At 40.9% G+C, this 21,925-nt stretch overlaps 1 protein-coding gene across 3 annotated transcripts in view; it reads left to right on the top strand.

Moving 5' to 3' along the window:
- The window catches only part of TRIM55 (tripartite motif containing 55), a 77,230-nt gene that overhangs the window by 6,727 nt on the left and 48,578 nt on the right, over positions 1–21,925 (top strand). For all 3 annotated transcript variants that reach the window (XM_075270431.1, XM_075270432.1, XM_075270430.1), the window contains exons 3-4: positions 12,681–12,846; positions 17,022–17,117. In XM_075270431.1, the coding sequence (XP_075126532.1) occupies positions 12,681–12,846; positions 17,022–17,117 (262 nt within the window). The remainder of the gene's footprint in view (positions 1–12,680; positions 12,847–17,021; positions 17,118–21,925) is intronic.

Raw genomic sequence — 21,925 nt, 5'->3', positions numbered from 1 at the left:
GTATTGCACACAAGTTCAGGCTTTATTCACTTGTAGTGCATACACTGCTTTTGCAAAGGCACAAATAACAAAAACAAACACCTTCTCGGCTGAGAACTGACTTAAACATAGGAACACTTTTCCCTGACTGTACAGGAGATTGGCTACCAATCTCCCACCTTGGCAACAACAACGGGTGGCACAGTACCTGCTTTGGAGGTCCAGTCTGGACAGTTCAACTCTGTCAGTGTGGTGCCACCCTGCTAGTCTTCACACACAGACTGTTATTAGGGCCTGATTAGTCAGCTGACCTCCCTGGTGTGAATCTTTACCATACACCCTTTAGGTGCCTGGCTGGAATGTACCTGTCTTCCCAGACCACACTCTTCACTCTCTCACAAGGTATACTTATTGACCCATTACTAGCACTAACAGACCTTTCTAAAAATAAAATAAAATAATAATAATAATAATAATAATAATAATTTTCTGTCCGGAAAACCTAGCAAGACCCATTGACTCCCTAGCCATAGTGGCCACCATGGTTAATATGATACAATGGTTAATGCACCAATATTGAATGCCAAGGTAAAGACAATTTTTATACATGTAAAAGAACTGATTTCTTTTGATCCTGAACTGAAATCTTTACCAAGATCTACCTGAATATTGGCAAAATCCAAAGCTGACACAGTACATGTGAACATGTTAATTAATTGGGATCAATGAAAACTCTGTAAGGGTTAAACATTAAAAGAAAATTATATCATGTAAGTCATGTCAGTTCTATGTGCCATGTAGGGCTGGATTAAGGTTTAGATCAAGCAATGCCCCACTCATCACTGGGACATGACCCTATATCACTACGTCGTGTGGAAGAGATAGCTGTGTAAGTGTAGTGAGTCTAGAGGTTATGGAAAGAGAAGGTGAAAGTGAATTCTTTACACTTTAGTGTAGAGATGCAAAGGCATTCACCACTTCTCTACTACTTTCAAGCCTCATAGGACTGAAAATACAAAGGATGTGAGTTGAGGATCCCAAATGTGAGAAGTGAATGCACTAGCCATATACATTGTAACTAGAAGGGATCTACATTTTACATGATGGGTCCCATTACAAACTTTTGAAAGACATCTAATATGGTATGGTACAGGTATGGGAAGTTGGCACCTGGAAGACCACATGCTAATAACCCCCCTTGACCAATGGTAGACTTATTCAAATTGATGTGAAGGAAACTGCTTTAGGCGGGAAGGTTGGTGGTGGAGGTCCCCTAGGTCCTCACAGTTATGGAGGCTCCAGGGCATGTATCTGTTGTGTCCTCCATGTAGACCTGGCCATGTCAGATATGGCAGCTTAGATGTCTCATTCCCCTTTAAGCATTTTGAGGTTTTTAAAAATATTTTCTGAAATAAGCTTCTTATTCCTCAACGCCATAGAGAAGTAACATACAAAACAGCAAGTATAACAATACAGAGACCAAGAGTGGAAATGATCAAGAAGAAGCACCACTGAGGTGGTAATTGGCTTGTTACATGTATTTTTCCATTAAAGTGATTTTACCGTGAGTCATAATTATACTGATATTTATGATGAGCCTCTCATGTGAAGCGGATGTCTCCGGTGCCAGGCGTGGAGAGCTGTTTTCATTCTGCTATAAGTAACAGACACTATTTTTCCATTTTATTCTGGGTATGCACTTAACATTGCTGAACCGTTATCTACAACCTCAGTCTTCTTAACATGAGTTACACAGGTCACAGTGGAAAAAAAAGCATATACATTATCTAAAGACAGTTAGATAGCAAAGGATTGTAGAATAATTACACCATGGATAGCCAACAATTTACAGTAATGGCAGCACCGCAGGGTAGCTTCATCAAAGTGAACTTACTCTCCGGATCAGTATAGCACAATGATATGTATCCGCAAGCTTTAATGGAAATTTTCCTTCATGGTGTTTCGCAGAAACAGGCATTTCGGTGCCCATCATGTCAACTTTTTCAGTTACATAGAAAATGTAATCTGGTTTGTAACCGCTTAATATGGGTATATCCTACTAACACTCCCTGACAGTAAAGGTATAATATCTATAACAGGGGTCCTTAAACTTTTTAACAATGGGCCGGAGGCAGAGCAGGTCGCACAGACATCGGGAGCGGTGCCCTCCAATAGGTAAAGTGAAGTGCGCTCCATGGCCTGGCCCGAGCTCCCCAGGGGCTTCATTATAAATGCACGCCTGCCGGTGTTGTCGGCGGGTCAGACAGAAGTGCTAGGTGGGCCGCATGTGGCCCCTGGGCCGCAGTTTGAGGACCCCTGATCTATAAACTAGCCTCTGACCGCAACTTCGTCTGCGGGTTGTTGGCATTGATGATCCGCCTATATTCAGCATTGATACCATCGATGGTTTGCCTGCTGCAGCATTTCGGCAGCTCTCAAGCTGTCCTGCTGCTGACCTTGTTCCTCACATTGTGCCTATGATTGTTCTGGCATCTCAGCAGCTCGCTGGGACTCCACATCATGAGCGGGCTGTTGGTGTTGATGATCCGCCTGCTCCGGCGTTTTAACACCTGTCAAGCTGGCCTGCTGCTGAACTCATCCCTTGTGCTGTGCCAGTGATTGTTGCGGTATCTCAGCAGCTCGCTGGGACGCCATATAATGAGCTTGTTGTTGGCTTTGATGATCCACCTGCTCCGGCATTTCGGGAACTGTCAAGCTGGCCTACCGCTGATGATCCCCCTCATCTTCGTTTGAGGAGAACTTCTGGATACCTTCATAGCTCTCTTTGTTTGCGACAAATTAGATTTTCTTTTTCCAGGCATGTTGAAAATTGGCAAACTGCCAATTTTAATTAAAGGTGATTGCCCATGTCAGTTTTTCAGCAGTGCCTGGAGCAGATCAGATAATATGCAAAGACATGAACACTGAGGGTTAGTGTGTGTTTACACAGAGAGATAACAGCCCTGGCTTTCTCAGAAGCTGAGATAAGAGCAATGTAATATAGCATGTGAACATAAATTCATAACAGTCGGGAAGCCATGTCATTTACCAGGATACAAAGTAGCCTATATTTTAAGTAAGTATTTTAGGTTACAATCTATGTATGTGCCGAATTTCATCCAAATCCGTTCAGCCATTTTTGCGTGATTGAGGAACAAACACACAAACATCCAAACTTTCACATTTATAATATTAGTAGGATATAAATATATATATACAGAGTGTCCTGAAAGTAAGTACACAAACTGAAAGGGTGGACATTAGCTGGTATATAAAGCGTTTTTTATTAAGGAATATGTGACTGGAAATGCACCGTTGTGGCGCTGCAGGTAGACCGAGATGTCAGTTTCCTATCCCTCGCTGCGCAAAGGAGCAAGGGATAGGAAAGGAGAAACGAAGAAGAGAAAGCGCTTTAATGGGAAATCAGTTTAATCATTGTTACTTATTACGAGAATTGCTGGAAGTGCTGTCCGCCAGCCTCGATGCAAGCAGTGCAGTGCCAGGAGATGGATTGACGCCCCCATTCACACACGCCTAGCTCTCACCGCGACGAGCGCAGCCTGGATGCAGTTCACAAGCTCTTTGTGGGTTGGAACAGGCGTCGCGTACACAATGGACTTAACATGTCCCCACAAGAAAAAATCAAGTGGGGGTAAATCCAGCAAGTGAGGGGGCCACAGTACAGGTCCACCGCATCCGATTCACCGATTCAGCCATTGGTTGTTGATGTGTTGATGGATGATGCAGTCAAAATGGGGAGGTCCTCCATTCTGCTGGAGCCACATCCTTGTCCTCATGGTCAAAGGCACCTCTTTGAGTAACACCGGCAAATCATCCTGCAGAAATGCACTGTTTCGGTCTACCAACAGTGCCACCATGGTGGATTTCCGGTCACATGTTCATTAATAATACCGGCTAAAGTCCACCCTTTCATTTTGTGTACTTACTTTCCGTACACCCTGTATATCAAGGCAGGCCTCAGTTGGACAGACTTACTATAACTCATGCCAGGAAATGACATCCATTATACCTAAAATCTATCAACCTGCACTTATAGAATTTCGTTCAGAACCCTCCATACAGGTTATGCAACATATACTGTATCTTTTCTGAGGCATCCCTCTTATGATTCTGAGGATATCAAACTGAAGGCTCTTCTAACACCTTATCGAAACTTTTAGGATAGATAGGGAAGAGGTGTCAGATAACATATGGCAGACCTGGACATCACATATGCCAAGTTTGCAACTGTCTCTTCAACAATAGGATAGTTCCGCTAGTTATTCCACATCACAACTTCACTAGTATATTGGTGAAAGTACCTCTTAGTGTACCTGTATCTTGTAGAGGAGATCCTACACATATGTCTCTGTTATCCAGCTTTGGAAATGAGAAAAAAAAACCTTGCTTTTTGCAGGAATCTAGTGCTGAGACCAAAGCACAGGCAGGGTAAGGCATGCGCCAAAAGCAATTTACACTAATTTGCATATGAAAAAAACTGTGCTTTACATGAAAATTAATATCTAAAGCTGAATAACAGAGGCATATTTGGAAACGGTATAATCTGAATCTACAAGGTACTGGGATTAGGTTTCTAACTCATTTATTGATGGCAGACTCCCTTCAAGTGTATTCCTGACATGGGACATTGCTAGGACACCAGTCCAAAGGCATATATACTGTATACTGTACCGCCATCAAACAATGCGTTAAAGACATATATGTACCACCATCAAACAATGCATCGAAGGCGTATATACTCATCATCAACATATTAAAGACATATATACCCATCATCAAACAATACATTAAAGGCATACAGTATATACCCATCAAACAATGTGGTAAAGACATATATATATATATATATATATATATATATATATATATATATATATATCTTTACCACATTGTTTGATGGGTATATACTGTATGCCTTTAATGTATTGTTTGATGATGGGTATATATGTCTTTAATATGTCTTATATTATATATTATTATATTATATATATATTATATATTATATGTCTTATAATATGTTTTTTTTATGTATTATATATGTCTTTAATACCCATCAAACAATGTATTAAAGGCATATATACCCATCATACATTAAATCAATACATTAAAGGCATACAGTCCTATGAAAAAGTTTGGGCACCCCTATTAATCTTAATCATTTTTAGTTCTAAATATTTTGGTGTTTGCAACAGCCATTTCAGTTTGATATATCTAATAACTGATGGACACAGTAATATTTCAGGATTGAAATGAGGTTTATTGTACTAACAGAAAATGCGCAATATGCATTAAACCAAAATTTGACCGGTGCAAAAATATGGGCACCTCAACAGAAAAGTGACATTAATATTTAGTAGATCCTCCTTTTGCAAAGATAACAGCCTCTAGTCGCTTCCTGTAGCTTTTAATCAGTTCCTGGATCCTGGATGAAGGTATTTTGGACCATTTCTTTCTACAAAACAATTCAAGTTCAGTTAAGTTTGATGGTCGCCGAACATGGACAGCCCGCTCTCAAATGATCTGAAAACAAAGATTGTTCAACATAGTTGTTCAGGGGAAGGATACAAAACGTTGTCTCAGAGATTTAACCTGTCAGTTTCCACTGTGAGGAACATAGTAAGGAAATGGAAGACCACAGGGACAGTTCTTGTTAAGCCCAGAAGTGACAGGCCAAGAAAAATATCAGAAAGGCAGAGAAGAAGAATGGTGAGAACAGTCAAGGACAATCCACAGACCACCTCCAAAGAGCTGCAGCATCATCTTGCTGCAGATGGTGTCACTGTGCATCGGTCAACTATACAGCGCACTTTGCACAAATAGAAGCTGTATGGGAGAGTGATGAGAAAGAAGCCGTTTCTGCACGTACGCCACAAATAGAGTTGCCTGAGGTATGAAAAAGCACATTTGGACAAGGCAGCTTCATTTTGGAAACAAAAATTGAGTTGTTTGGTTATAAAAAAAGGCGTTATGCATGGCGTCCAAAAAGAAACAGCATTCCAAGAAAAACACATGCTACCCACTGTAAAATTTGGTGGAGGTTCCATCATGCTTTGGGGCTGTGTGGCCAATGCCAGCACCGGGAATCTTGTTAAAGTTGAGGGCCGCATGGATTCCACTCAGTATCAGCAGATTCTTGAGAATAATGTTCAAGAATCAGTGACGAAGTTGAAGTTACGCCGGAGATAGATATTTCAGCAAGACAATGATCCAAAACACCGCTCCAAATCGACTCAGGCATTCATGCAGAGGAACAAGTACAATGTTCTGGAATGGCCATCCCAGTCCCCAGACCTGAATATCATTGAACATCTGTGGGATGATTTGAAGCGGGCTGTGCATGCTCGGCGACCATCAAACTTAACTGAACTTGAATTGTTTTGTAAAGAGGAATGGTCCAAAATCCCTTCATCCAGGATCCAGGAACTGATTAAAAGCTACAGGAAGCGACTAGAGGCTGTTATCTTTGCAAAAGGAGGATCTACTAAATATTAATGTCACTTTTCTGTTGAGGTGCCCATACTTTTGCACTGGTCAAATTTTGGTTTAATGCATATTGCACATTTTCTGTTAGTACAATAAACCTCATTTCAATCCTGAAATATTACTGTGTCCATCAGTTATTAGATATATAAAACTGAAATGGCTGTTGCAAATACCAAAATATTTAGAACTAAAAATGATTAAGATTAATAGGGGTGCCCAAACTTTTTCATAGGACTGTATGTACCCATCAAACAATGAATTAAAGATAATTTAGTTCTAAGAGCTTTAAAACATGACGCCAGTCTCAGATACTCTGGTTAGCAGTACACTATAGTACATTATCCCTGGATATTACTGTGTAATGATTTTATAACGGACCTGTCATGTCCTCAGATGTTTAGACCTTTACATACAAATAGAATGGCACCACTGCCCTGAACCTGCTGCTGTTACTATTTTTTGTGTCTCTTGCTCGGTTCCAAATATATCCTTGCCGTTACTTTTGGCTACTGATAGAAGTCAAATGTGCAACCCGTCACCGCTCAGCAGCATTGCAGGCCAATGGAGAACCACCCACCTGACAGTTTTTTGGGCCAAAAGGGCAGAAACGTTGCCTGACAGAGATGTGACCATGTGTTTACCTTTAAAATTAATTTAAACAAAAAAATTAAAATTCTTAAATTCTGATAAAAACTGAATGAGAGGACACTGTCATTGTTTGACAATATTTATATTACAATTGACTATGTGTATTCATTTCCTATATATTTTGCCAGCAGAAAATGTTTACAATATAACTATTAGTTTAATACCCTGTCAAATTTTTTTCTCCATTCTTTACAACTTTGAAAGAGGAAGGTCGCCATTATGGAGTCTGCCTGAAAATTCATGAAGGAAAATGTCCTACACGGATTTCAGTTTGTTTTGTTTTTTTTTAAAAAAAGGACACCCAATGACGTTACAGTCAAAAGGGTCTGCCGGATTCTGGGTATAACCGCTATTTTAGCCATCCATGTCTTTGTTGTTTTGGTCCTCCAACACACCAGAACAATTGAGAGACAATGCTAATGTGAACAGTACATTGCAAAAAAAAATATGCAGATGAAAAGCTGCGTTTTCAAAAATACTTATGTTTTTGAAAATTTCAGCTTGTCAATTATACCTGCCAAAAGGCTTGTGTTTTACGTGTAGAAAGTCCTCAGAGGAAAACTCTGTGAAATTGCTTCAGAAAAAAAAATGGAATGTGTTTCCATCATGTTTTATTCCGCATTATCTTTTAGCTGTGGTTTGTTGCATGGGGCCTTAGCCTGAGAACGCAATTTATAACTTAGTTCTACAACCTTTGTCTTCTTAACATGGTAATCAGGTGCATGGTGGTTAAGGCTAAGGGCTCGTTCCCACGATGTTTCGCGCGTTACACATTGAAATCAATGGGAGGCTTTTTAAACCATTGATTTCAATGTGTTACGCACGTTAAACGGAACCCATTGAAGTCAGTGGGATTCTGTTTTGAAGCGCTATCTCTGACACGTGTTTACATCGTGGGAACGAGCCCTAAGGCCCCCAGGAACGACCCGCAGCTATAAAGCGCTTCAGGAAAAACCACAGCGGCAACACATCGCAGTTCGTCCCATAGCACTTTAAGCAGAACGTTCACTGAGTTTTCATCTGCAGACTTTCTTTTTCAATTACATCTATGGGGAGACCGCTGGCATTTCTGTAGATATAATTGACATGCTGCGATTTCCAAAACTGCGCCAGTTTTGGAAATCGTAGTGTGTCCGCTCCACGGTTTTTACAGAAAAGTGGGTATGGGATTTATAAGAATCCCATCCACTTTGCAGTTACAGTAAAACGCTATGATTATTGCGACATTTCCGTCCCGTGGGTCCCTGGCCTTAGTGTTTAGAACTGTTTCCTTATAGCCCTGCACTCCTACACTTCAAAGACTGATACTGATAGGAAAATTAGATTGTGAGTGGTACTTGGACCAGTTTGTGATAACAATATCTGTAAGCACTGCGGGGTATGTTGTCCCTATGTAAGTAAACATAATAAAAAAAATACTTAGGCTTCATGCATATGATAATGTGCAGTCTACAGGTCAATGAAAATGGCATAGATGACACCCAAATTTATATCCGGGTGTCATCTGTGGTTTTCACTGATTTATCTATTATATTACCGCATATACTCGAGTATAAGCCAAGTTTTTCAGCATAGTTTTTGTGCTCAAAAAGTGCTCCTCGGCTTATACTAGAGTCATTACGGTAATTTTCTGCTAGCAGGCCAAGAACACAGACCCCCGTCCCCCCCCCCCCACCGCTCTATCTCACGCCGGGTGACGTGGCCATGTAAGCTCAGGGCCGCACCGGCGTGTGTCTGCTTCCTGGCGTGCTAGCAGAAGTACCGTAAGTACTTCTGCAGTTTGAAATGTACAGCATCGCCACGCTCCTGGATGCTGCAGGCCCCAGCACCCGCCCCGGTGTCTCTATGCTGGGTCTGGATGCGTTACAGCAGAGATGCCCTCCAGAGATGTTTCCCCCACCCCCAAAATAGTTTAAAGCTAGCGTCGGAGCCGATCCCCACTGGCCGCATACCTTTAAAGTTGCAGGCCAGCTCCTGCACGGCGAGCTCGCAGGAGCCGACATGTTCCGATAACAGCCGGGAGCCTAATGAAGGCTCCCAGCCTGTCATCACTATATTACTATTGCGACTAGTCTATGATCATCCGCAATAATAATGTATAGAATAATGTATAGAATCTCCGTCTATGGGACTTGCAATCAAATGATTGCAGGTTCAAGTCCCCTGGGAAAAAAATTTAATAAAAAATAAAATAAATAAAAGTTGTATATCACTCCTTTCCCTAGAATATATATAAGGGCAGGTTCACACCAGCACCCGATCTCCGTTATGCAGGTTTCCGTTTTCTGTCAGCAGAAGACGGAAACCAACATTCAGTGTCCGCCGGTGAGCACCCGGGAGCGTCTTCTGCTCTCCGCGCCGAAACGTTTTTGTTTTGTTTTTTTACTGGGCACAAAGTGTTGCATGTCTGACTTTGTGTCTGGTTAAAAAAAAACGGTTTCGCTGCGGAGAGTAGAAGACGCTCACCGGTGGACACTTTTCAAACCTATGAATGGGTTTGAAAACTGCCTGCCGGTTTCCGTCTCCTGCTCAGTTTCTCGGGCAGGAATCGAAAACCTGCATAACGGAGATCGGCGCTGGTGTGAACCTGCCCTCAAAGTAGAAAATGACTGTGAAACACATACACATTAGGTATCCCTGTGTCTCAAAGTGCCCGGTCTACTGAATATAGGGGATCTGCAGTGCTCCTGTTCCGTCGGGAAGGGGTTAATAGGAGCGCTGCAGATACCCTATATTCAGCCAGGCTGAGTTCCAATTGGCGGGAAAACCCCAGTCCTCAAGCTCAAGGAAGGGGCAGACAGACAATCAAAACACCTCCTCCCCTTCTCCAGCACCAAGTATCTACTGCACCTAAAAATTCCAGATCGAGTCAATAAGTTTTCCCAGTTTTTTGTGGTAAATTTAGGGGCCTCGGCTTATATTCAGGTCGGTTTATACTCGAGTATAGACGGTAAATTGGCCGATTCGAAAATGTGGACAGGTGTAGGACATGCTGTAATATTTGTGACTCTTCAATGTGACACGCAGCCACAAAAACTACAGCTGTGTGTATGGGCCCATTGAAATGTGTGGAACCGTGGCTTTATCCTTAAGAAAATTGTGGCCTTGTGCATGAGGCCTAAAGGGTATTCTTAGATGTTTATGTTGAAAACCTAGTATAGGTCATCAGTGTGAGATCAGTAGGGGTTAAACTTCTAATAGAAGGGGCAGTTTTGCTCTTGTAAACCTACGGTCACACGTCTAGGGTACAAAATGGCTGTGTGGACATTTTTCACATTCATTTTGCAGAATTTAGTGCTGCTCCCAACTGGTAAGCAAAATTCTGTGGAGCGAACAGACATTTGTGGAGGATTAACACTGTTTTACATAATGGACCTTAAGTAGGTCCAATTGTCTGTTTCAACGGGTTTCAATTTTACCAAATGGTCTGCTTTGTTTTAGATAGAGTGCCCCTCTTGGGCATGGGTTGTGTCTGGTATTGCAGCTTAGCTTGATTCATATGTGTGTGGTGCTGTTTTTGAAATCTACAACATGAAACTTGTAGTTCTCCACAAGATGAAACAACGCGAATGTTTTTCGCTATTTATTTCCAATTCATTTTCGGCAAACCTCCACCTAGAAAAGTGCTAAGACGGTTGACATGTGCAGTATTTTTCCTGGGCACAGCTGCGGTGTACTTTTCTAAGCTCAGCTCTTCGGTGCGTTCCAGTGAGTCAGCAGGTTTAATGAGCACACACCTTCCAGCCTAACATTCACAAGTTTATCCTCCCGCCGGCTAGGAAGTGGAGGTGTTGATAATATGACATTTGCTCATTGGATACTTCATGAAAGCAAGTGATTAATTACAGCTTTACAATCCATTTCTGAACTCCACTTATTAAATAATGTGATCTTTCAGAAAATTGATCATGTTCTCCCCAAACGATTGTAAAATGTCACAACAGCAATTCTTTTTTTTCCATAACTGGTGATATAAGAATATCTATGAGGCCATTTTACAAGTAAGACGAGTTCTCCTGATAGAATCATAGTGTCCTATAGCTCATGTATCATTTAATATACTTTATACAAGCTACTACTATGAAAAAAAATAACATGTTATGTTATGTTAGGCAGCAGTGTTATGTACTGGATGTGTCTGATCTGGGTTCATATTTGTTGTATATGGGTTTTTTTTTTGGGGGGGGGAGGGGGCTGGCCTGTTGTGCCTTTTGTGCATCTGTTTGGCATCCATTGGATCACAGAAAAACATTGCATGGAAATCTAACATTAAAATCGATGACTCCATCGTATATTTAATAAAAAGTTCCAAAAGCAAAATTGTCTTAGTTGTTCATAACAACCAATTTTATATTCTGTTCTTAAAAATCGTGAGACTATGGGCAACTAAGACAGTTTTGCTTTTAGACCATTAGTAAAAATCTGCCCCCACGAGAACAGTTTTATCGCCAGTTTTGCCTTTAGGATAGGTCATCAACATCCGATATAACAGCTTTGCATCCCCAACTCTGCAATAACTCTGTAACATTTTTAAGTACTGTATATACTCAGGTATAAGCCGACCCGAATATAAGCCGAGGCCCCTAGTTTTACCACCAAAAACTGGGAAAACTTATTGACTCGAGTATAAGCCTAGGGGGGAAAATTCACCATTGCAGATAAAAAGTCTGGTCATGTGCATAACAGCTTAGTAACTCCATGTGCCTCATAGTAATAACAGTTATCCCCATCATGTCCCTCACATTAACGCCCTGTGTGCCTCACATAAGAGTTACTGATATTTGGGATATATGGATGTATTAATCAGGTATCTTCATAATGAAGGTCCTTTATTAGTACCCCCATGTGTCTCACATATTAGTAACCCTTATATTGGGCACACTGGGGTTAATATGAGGGACATGATGGGGTTAACTGCTATTAATGTGAGGCACATAGGGTTACTGAAACTAAATTAATAACCCCAAATGCCTGACATTAATAGACATAGTATCTCTAGCAGGTACCTGTATGTTTTACTTTCACTTTATTCTAGCTTCCTCTCCTCTGCAGGATGCCGACACAGCAGCAGGGGCCTCCCGGGCTTTCATCTCTCTTGCTACAGAAGGGGGGAGTGTCCTGTATCATTACTGTAGCACTAAAGGACACTCCCCCTTTGTTTAATTTATGCAGGTCCTTGTGCTCCGTGCCTCATTTTGCCAATGCAAATGCAATGGTTAAGGAACCGATCGGGGACCCTGACCAATGCATTTGTATTAACAGAATGAGGATTAATAGTTGGGGCTCGGGATCCTGACTCCAGTATAAGCCGAGGGGGGCTTTTTCAGCATAAAAACTGTGCTGAAAAAGTCAGCTTATATTCGAGTATATACGGTATTTATATTTGCAAAAATGTTTAACTATTAAACTATTAACTATACATCTAAATATGGTTATGTACATGAGAATACTCCTTTAAATCTGCAAAAAATACATGCCCATGAATGCTACACATAAAATAATCCTGCCAGAAATTTCCTGAAGTCATTCATTTGTTTGATTTTTTACAGGCCTGAAAGAAAATGTAACCAACCAATGTGCGAAGAACACGAAGATGAAAAAATTAACATTTACTGTCTGACGTGTGAAGTGCCGACATGTTCCATGTGCAAAGTATTTGGAGCTCACAAAAATTGTGAAGTAGCCCCTCTTGCTCATGTTTTCCAGGGACAAAAGGTAATATTACTAAAAATGTACTGACTGTAAAAATCTATAGATAGATAATAACCAAGGATTGTATGCAGTGTCGGACAGAGGATCCATGGGCCCACTAAATACAATGATTTGGGGCCCACCCTCCAGTGACCCCTAAGGGTCAGCGCACACAGAGTTTTTTGGCGCTTAATTTAGATGCTGACTCTGTCTCAAAATCATCCTCCAAAAAAAAGCCTCCCAATAGAACTCTACTGGGAGGCTTTCTTTGGAGGCTGATTTTGAGGCAGATTCAGTGTCAAAATCAGCGCCAAAAACTCTGTGCTCTGACCCTTAGTGATAGACCATAGAATCTTTTAAACATGTTTTTTTTCTGTTAAGCCATTATTGTGTTAGAGTGTGTTTTAGGCTGAGGCCCCACGTGACGTCCCGCAGCCAAAATCTGCGGGAAAAACTGCAACGGCAACGTATTGCGGTTCTTCCTGCAGCACTTGGTGTCTGCTGCTCCTGTGGTGCTGTGCCTGTGGGGCGGCGTGGCCCAGAGCCTGGGGGCTTGGTCTGGTGGCAGGGGTGTTGCGGTTGTGGTGGTCACTGTGCAGCGCCGTGCCCAGTAGAGTAGGGACCCACTATAAAGAGGTCGCCGTGAAGTGGCTAGTGGGCTTATGCACATTGATCAATATGTATACTAAGAACCTCATGTTCAGTATTGTAGAATTTGCTGAGAAGCACTAGATCAATGTATAAGGTTGGGATGTGCAGGCCATGTTTTTCTCTTTTTGTACACATACTTTAAATAGAAAGTTCACTGAGTTTTCCTCCGTGGACTTTCTCTTACAATTATACCTATGTTGAAACCGCCGGCCTTTATGGAAATATAATTGACATGCTGCGATTTCCAAAACTGCGCCGGTCCACATACTGGTTTTTACCACAAAATGGGCATGGGATTCATTAGAATCCCATCCACTTTGCCCATACTGTAAAATGGCGCAATTTTTCAGCTGCGTTTCTGCCATGGGCAAATCGCGGCGTTCTCATCCTGTGGAGCCCCGGCCTTTAAGTATCTTAGCATCCATTAGCTCATGCTAGGTTCACACTAGCATTTGGGTTTCCGTTCTTCAGGTACACTTGGGGACCCAAAAAACGAAAATCCTTTCCACTTAAAAAGTGGTTACCTGCGGACCCCATAGACTATAATGGGGTCCGGCAAGTTTCTGCCTGGAATTAGCAGACCTTTCTCTCCGCATATTCTAAAAGGAATAGGAGACACAGTCTCTGAACTCTAATGTGAGCTGACCACTCTAACAGACAGTATAAAGCCAATGTTAAGGTAATAGGATCCCCCTGCAGCTACACATGATGTACAAGCGTGTTTCAACCATGAGCCATCTCACTATAGAATTGCCACAATTTCTAGTATATAAAGATCTTACTGTGTCTTACATGATATCATCACATGTGATAGATTAAATGTCATCAGCAGAGTTGGAGGATCCAGATCCAGAGCTCACGACCTGCTCTAGAAGCGTTAACGTAATCTGTATCTATAACGTAGTCTGTCCTCTTTGTCTTAAAGATATAGGTCAGAAATAATGTGAATTAGTATTTTATAAAGGGAAGCTATGGTATAGCTAATGACATAATTAGATTAATTTGCATGTTTGCCGTCACTGCTTTGTGGCTTGTGGGCCTGATATAGACAATTATTAGTAAGAATACAAAGTAACACCATCTGAAAAGAAGATTACTCCTTTTTGTGTGTGGCAGAGCTATTTCTTTTATGGAAGCTTCTAATACATTTAATTTTAAGAAAAGATCAAAGCTCTAGACGTCGGCGATTTCTGCACTTAATGAGTTAGAAAATTCTAAAAACACATATCTGTTACAGGATTGCAGATTATAGTGCGGATCTTATGGTGAGCCTCATATTCCGCTATATTATGGCAATTTTAACTGTATTTGAACATGAAGTGTCACTGTTAGCAGTCACACTACAATGTATAACTATAGGCAAAGTGTCATAAAATAAAAAATTCTCACCTAAGTATCTAAAGCAGCAATTTCCAAACCAGGATTTCCTTGGCTCTGGGTTTTACCCCTATATGAAGGATTCCCAGTAATCGGGAGAATGGGGCAAGGCCGCAAGGTCCGTGTGTTCCATGTCAATAGCACAATAGCCAATGCTCCGTCGCTTCCTTGAGATTTCCGCAGATGATTGGCCCTGTAGTCCCATAATAGTGAATGGAGTCTTGGCCATCCATGTGCACCATGGCTTTATTCTCACAGAATATTCAGAGGATTTTTACCCCCCTTGTTATAGGGATCCCATGCAATTGGATCAATGATCAACCCCTTACCTGTTGATAGATTGTCATGAATGGGAGAACTACTTTACCAAGCCATTTATGGCTCATATATGTGGAAATGTTATGTACAGACATCCTATCTAGGGTTGAGCGATCGGAATTGGAAAAGATTGGATTGCGATCCCCATCTGTTTTGGTGGGATCGAGGTCTTACGTTAGTTCCCAGTTAGTTCCCACAATGCTTGGCTACTGGCCAATCATTGTGGGAAAAGCAAACAATGTTATTAGCTTTCCCACAATGATTGGCCAGTAGCCAAGCATTGTGGGAACTAACGTAAGACCTCGATCTCGCCAAAACAGATGGGGATCGCAATCCGATCTTTTCCAATCACTGTCGCTCAACCCTAATCCTATTCAAACCGTTGTCATATCAAGACACTATGGTGGCATTTTTTTAAGCTTTGGATTATGAAGTCCATTTTTGAATATCATATAACGAGACACATTAATTTATCTCTTTTTTATTTTGCTTATATACCGTCATCATATCCCGCAGCGCTTTACAGGCGTTGTCAGTCACTGTCCCATATAGGGCTCACGAGCTACATTCCCTATCGGTATGTCTTTGGAGGTAGCACTATGCCCGTTCTATGATGAAAGGCCCAAAGTCTATTACATATAAGTATTTACATATAATAATGGTAGAAAATATTACAATACTTTGTTGCTAAGAGATAAATTAATAGAAATAGAGACTTCAATACTCCTTTTGCAACTTACACAGTGGTTCCTTTATTTATCACCTATTCAGTGTAAAGGAGAGGATATGTACAATAAATTCAAATAGAGTAGAGATGGGTAGACATTTTTGGGCAGAGTGGCCTTCTTCAGATTGTCTGACTCTCAAGAGAAGGAAAATGTAGTACAGGTCAACAGACCAAGAAGGGTTAAACAAGAAAGCAGCACAGTAATGGTGGGGTTCTGCTGTAAAATAGAAGGGGAATCCTGCCATTACTCTGCAGCGTTCTTGTTCAACCCTACTTGGTTTAAAAATACCAAAGTTCTGAACCACACCATCTACTGAGAGATAAATGTCGACAGACTTTATCTTTTTGGAGGGGTTGGATGACCCTCTAATGTGTGTGAGTCTCCCTATTCTCCCACAATGGTAGAATTTCAACAAACTGAATTCTATTTTTCAGAGGAGATAAATCATCATCACTATCGGCGGTATCTGGCAGCGCCATATTCTCTACTCCGTATGCAGAACAATGCACGCTTGGTCCAATAGTTCTCCAAAGTGTAGAGCTACACCATCAGTATGGCTATAGAGCAAATAGTGTAGACCCTTTGTTCTCTGTTGATAGACTGTATAATAGGTACACTTTAAACAATGGATAGGACATCCACATACTGTACATCCCAGTGATGTGTATATATATATATATATATATATATATATATATATATATATATATTATAATTACATTTACTGGTTATTATCTGGGATAAATTCCTAAATTGAATTTACTTTTTCCTTTTTTCTTTCCTTTGAAATAGATCAAGGTCAATAACACTTTAATGTCATTATATACCTAGACTAATAATATAGTGAATGGTACTGAGAATTAGGGATATAGACATTACATAATATTATGGACAGATACAGACTACATATTTATACCAAAAGGGGGCTTTCCTCAAAAACAAGATACAGTTATAAAATGGTTGATGTTTGTCTTAGAAATTTGCTATATAGGGTCTTTATGCCAAAACATGATTGAAGCGCCACCAACCAATGATCTGCACTGCTCATGTTTTCTGACATTGATTTTATTAGGCATTTATGTGCCTCTTATATTTATCTGTATGTTTTTGCCTTTTATTGCCTAGACTGAATTATCAGATGGCATTGCTATTCTGGTTGGATGTAATGATCGGGTTCAAGCAGTGATCAGTCAACTAGAAGAGACCTGTAAAGCTGTAGAGGTAAGTCCATGACATGAAGGGGACTATTGTATAGGAATGGCTGGGTGATACACCTACGGTAACCAGTACAACCTCAATACGTCATTGTGTATTTGGAACTTGTTACTATGTTGTAACTTCTGTCCTGGTGTGATGAGAATGAATCTGTCTTGGGCACTTTCACATTACTGATTTTAATAATAGAGGATTACAACACCAGACATTTAGGGTATGTACGCACGGTGGAATTTGCTATAGATTTGATGGCGGATTTCTCCCCTAAATCCGAGGCAGATTCCGCTTGGAGTTTGCCTCGGTCCCCAGGCGGAATCTGTCCCAAATTCCGGAATCCAGCATTCCTCTTCATTTTCCACTGTGGGAACATATAAAAGTGGAAAACTTCCCATTTCTGTCTTCATTCAATTGCATGCAATTTTAAAATAAAATAAATTCTCTGTTAAGAAAAAACTGAAAGATGACGGAAGGAAATATATCTTTTTATTTTAAAATTGTAGTCAATGACAAAGGATAGATACAGAAAGTCTTCTGCTTGTATCCATCATTCTCAAAGATTTAATTGCCGTTATTCTGATCTTCTGATGGAACATGACAATGGACAATAAAAATGGCAGTGCGAATCCAGCCGTAGAAGTATATGGGAACTTCACTTTGTGGAAGTAAACACAACGTCAACTTAAGTTTCCCATACTCTGAAACACTGCGAGCCTGGCATGTGCTTGTGTAAGTCCGTTAAGCCTTAAATACTGAGGCACGTAAGATACCCTGCCTGACAAATAATTTGGCAAGTTTAGATCATTACATAATAGAAGGATCCTACCATGCTGACAAATAGACTTGAGCTACCAGATTACACCAGAGTCACTGTGTACATTCATGGAGCCTGACTGGCAGAACAGAGGGTTATGTAACATTACTATGCAGAATGAAGGAATTGTCTGCGCTACATTCACAGCAGGATCCCAATACCTTTCATTTTATTCTGATTCCTTCTATAGCTTCTGTCTATATACCTATAAATTCTGTGAAATGTGATGAGAACTGTCCCCTTAATGATTAATATTCTTGCTCTGTTGCCTTAGGTTACTGTTGGGCATGTTAATGTGATTATGTTATCTTCACTATAATATGGTTGTACTATAATACTCATTGCTATGTATGCTAAAGTAACACCCACATGTCATATACCATTGTGCAGAATGTGAATGCAAGGAGCAGTAGGTGGAACGATATTGTGTGAAAAAGCTTGTTAATTTAATATACACTGGGCTATAAGCATTAGGCCGCAGTGGTGGGCTGTTAAGGGTCTTCACTAGGGTTGAGCGATCAGGATTGGAAAAGATCAGATCCCGATCGGCGATTGAGAAAATTTCACGATCGCGATTGGGATCGGCTGGAAAATGATCGGAAATCAGATTTTAAAATCAATCCTGAAATCTCAAGATAGGTTCAACCCTAGTCATCACACACCGTCCTAAGGAAGACCTGACACCATTTATAAGGGTTTCTAAGCACATCCTTGTATGAGCAGAAAATGGTCAGGAAGGGGAATAGTAGTGCTCACAAACTGACAAACCACAATGCCTGCAAATAGGTGCACCAGTCAATATAGTGAGAGGTAATGCCGGAGGTTGGATGCCTGAGATTATAGGGCACTCTGAGACTACCTTCAGATGCCTGGGAAAGCCCAATATGTGCATTCAGGGACAAGACAGTGAGAATCACACTGAAACCAAGTTGTGTACTGTACCATAGGCCATAAGCATATTGTGACAGTTGTCGTGAGATAAGGACAGTATATGTCTGTTACTATATAGCCCTGCTGAGAAACAGGGAAACACTGTATGACAACTATGGCGCATGAGTGGGCTAGCATTGGACTGTGTACTGTTGCCAGTGAAAATTATCTGCAACAGACTATAGTGGAGATTTATCAAGACCATCACCTAGTACGCTTGTCTTGGTTATCTCTTTGGACGCATCTCCTTATGACATATTGTGACTCCGTCATGCCGTGTACGCCAGTATCATAAATTTCCCCAAAAGTTTCAGTAGGCCTAGCTGTGTGTCTCCGTACAGGCATGCAACCTTAAAGCTTGTACCCTCTTTCAGAAACTCTAACCACCAAGCTTGTTTCCTCTTATAAGACTGTTAAAACCGTCTTATCCCTAAGGGCTCATTCACATCTGTGCCCGATATCCGTCTTTCAGGTTTCCGTCTTCTGCAGATAGAAGACGGAAACCTGGCAGACCGTGTCTGGCCATGAGCGCCCATGAGCGTTTTATGCTCTCCGCGGTGAAACCGTTATTTTTTTTTTAACCGGATACAAATTCCTGCATGTCTGACTTTGTGTCTGGTTAAAAAGAAAACAGTTTCGCCGCGGAGAGCATGAAACGCTCACGGGCGCTTACAGCCGGACACTTTTCAAACCCATTCAAATGAATGGGTTTCGAGAAATGCCTGCAGGTTTCCGTCTCCTGCCCAGTTTCGGGCAGGAAACGGAAACCTGCAGAACAGAGGCCGGGTTGCAGATGTGAACCCGGCCTTAGTGAACACCTATTTTGGTTATTTGCTGTGTCTGGCTATATTACTGTGATATCCTCATGTGGGGCCCCGGGACCTACCAGTTGTACGGTAAAAAATTCTAGTAAAGATTGCTCCCCCTTACCTATCTATAATATCTATCCATCCTTGACAGATACATTACACCATTTCTTAACATTGCTGGCCTTTTATCAGGATGACATTACTGAGAAGTCAAAGATAATCTCAGGATCAGGAGTTCGATTCTGTGTTAGATCCCTATACTTGTTGTATTAGTCAAGACGCATTCATTCATGACTCACCAGGATTGGGACCACTCATGTTATGGACCGTACTTAGGAGATAATCCAGAAACTGGCACAGAGAACGGAAACTCAAAGCTCTGTCTTAGCTTAAAACCCAATAGAGAGCCTACAGTGGAGAACAATGATAATGCCCATGGAGACCGCTCAGATGATCTACATTTATTTATTATATGTGGGACTATATCAGGTAAAATTGTTACCTTCTTGTCGCCTGAAGCACATTATGCTTTCTGTTCAAGAACTAACCTACAGTAACAAGAAGCAACATACAGTAATCTCCTGTATGGCAGGATGTCTGTGTGCTTGGAAGACCTTTAAGGGAATGTGTCCCTTTGTTTAAATCACATTTTTATGTTAAACATATTTTTAAAAAAATTAATAAAGTTTCATGTTATTATCTATATTTTTTGAAATCCTAAATATCTTGAAATTCAAACTCTTACCACTAAGCCTAAGATGCTTTGTCACTTTCAGTTTCTTGTAGTTGGACCATGCATGGGTCACAGGCATAATGGTGTGGAATAGACTTCTGTTACAGAGCTTTCTAGGCATGCTGTGTGACATCTGGTCATTGTGCTGAGATGGGTTCAGATAAGCCTTATTGGTTTGTCATACACATTAGACTAAAGTTTCCAATGACAATGAACAATGATTTTGGCTGACTGATGAAACCTATCTTGGTTGATCTGATAGAGCACCCTTGTGATGTCACAGCAGTTTACTAAACTGAAGCCCCCTTGTGATGTCACTGTAGTTTACGTAACAAAAGCCACCTTGTAACAAAAGTTTACTAGACAGCAACTCTCTTGTGATGTCACAGCAATTTACCAAACAAAAACCCACTTGTGATGTCACAGCAGTTTACCTGTCAGAAATACACTTGTGATGTCATACCAGCTCATCTGATAGAAACCCAGTTGTGTTGTCAGGGCCTCTCATCTAAGTGTAACTCACTTGTGATGTCACTGAAGTTTACCTGACTAAAACCCTTCACATGTCATTTTTATACATAAATACACAGAAAAATATAGACTTTTGTAAAATTTCACTATGGTTTACAGAAAAAATATTACAAAACATAATATATACAGTATATATATACCGGTACATGTAACTGCTTTGAACCTAGTTAATATGGTGACGATGATGATGATTTCTATTAATGTAGCTAATTATTAAGACAATTATTAAGCCCTGTGTCATTCCGCCAGGTTACCGTCTTAAATCCCGGAGAAACAGGCCAGGGGATGGCTTCCCGGCCCATTCATTTGAATGAATGACAAAGGGGGCACAGGGTTGCAAGTGTGAACGCCTCCTTACTTTGTCTGTTACTTGGCACTTATACTTTATCTTATTTTTGACTTCGGCATATACTGTACATTTCTTAAAAGGTCACACTGATACAAACATTACCCAAAATAACCCAGTCTGAGAATTCCTGCAATCTTTTACTTCAAGTGTCAGAAGTGAATAATATACTTGGCAGAGGTACAGCAGCTTAATCATTATAGGTATATAGACTTGATCAGGCCATGTTATGTGCAGCCACATTATAGGGGCTTTATAGAAAAGAACATAAGCCAAGTTTATAGACAGTGGTTTGACCTTCAAGCCCTGATATAGGGGTCAGCACAAGGGTGTTGCTTTGCTTCTTATGGCATGTGCGTTTTTTGGTTTGGCTAACTGGAAAAAAGTAAAGTGTTCAATGTCTCTCTTCTCATCTCTCTCTTGCAGAGTGCCCTGTATCAGCTTCTATAGAGAACTTAAAGCCTTCAGTAAATTGTAAGACTAGTCAGATCAATGTAGTAGACAACCGCTTTTTAATGCGTTCAGTATTCCATTCGGGGTCCCCAAGCGGACTCCGCGAATGGAATTCCGAACGCAGATGTGAGCCAGGCTTCAACCAGCTTTATTTCTCCATCCACATCAGACAGGGACACAACACAGGTTGCACAAGCGGTT

This window comes from Leptodactylus fuscus, chromosome 4 (genome assembly GCF_031893055.1).
Source record: "Leptodactylus fuscus isolate aLepFus1 chromosome 4, aLepFus1.hap2, whole genome shotgun sequence".
In the NCBI taxonomy this organism is placed as follows: Eukaryota; Metazoa; Chordata; class Amphibia; order Anura; family Leptodactylidae; genus Leptodactylus; species Leptodactylus fuscus.
The sequence above is the reverse complement of the archived record's forward strand: the minus strand, read 5'-3'. Positions and strand labels throughout refer to the sequence as shown.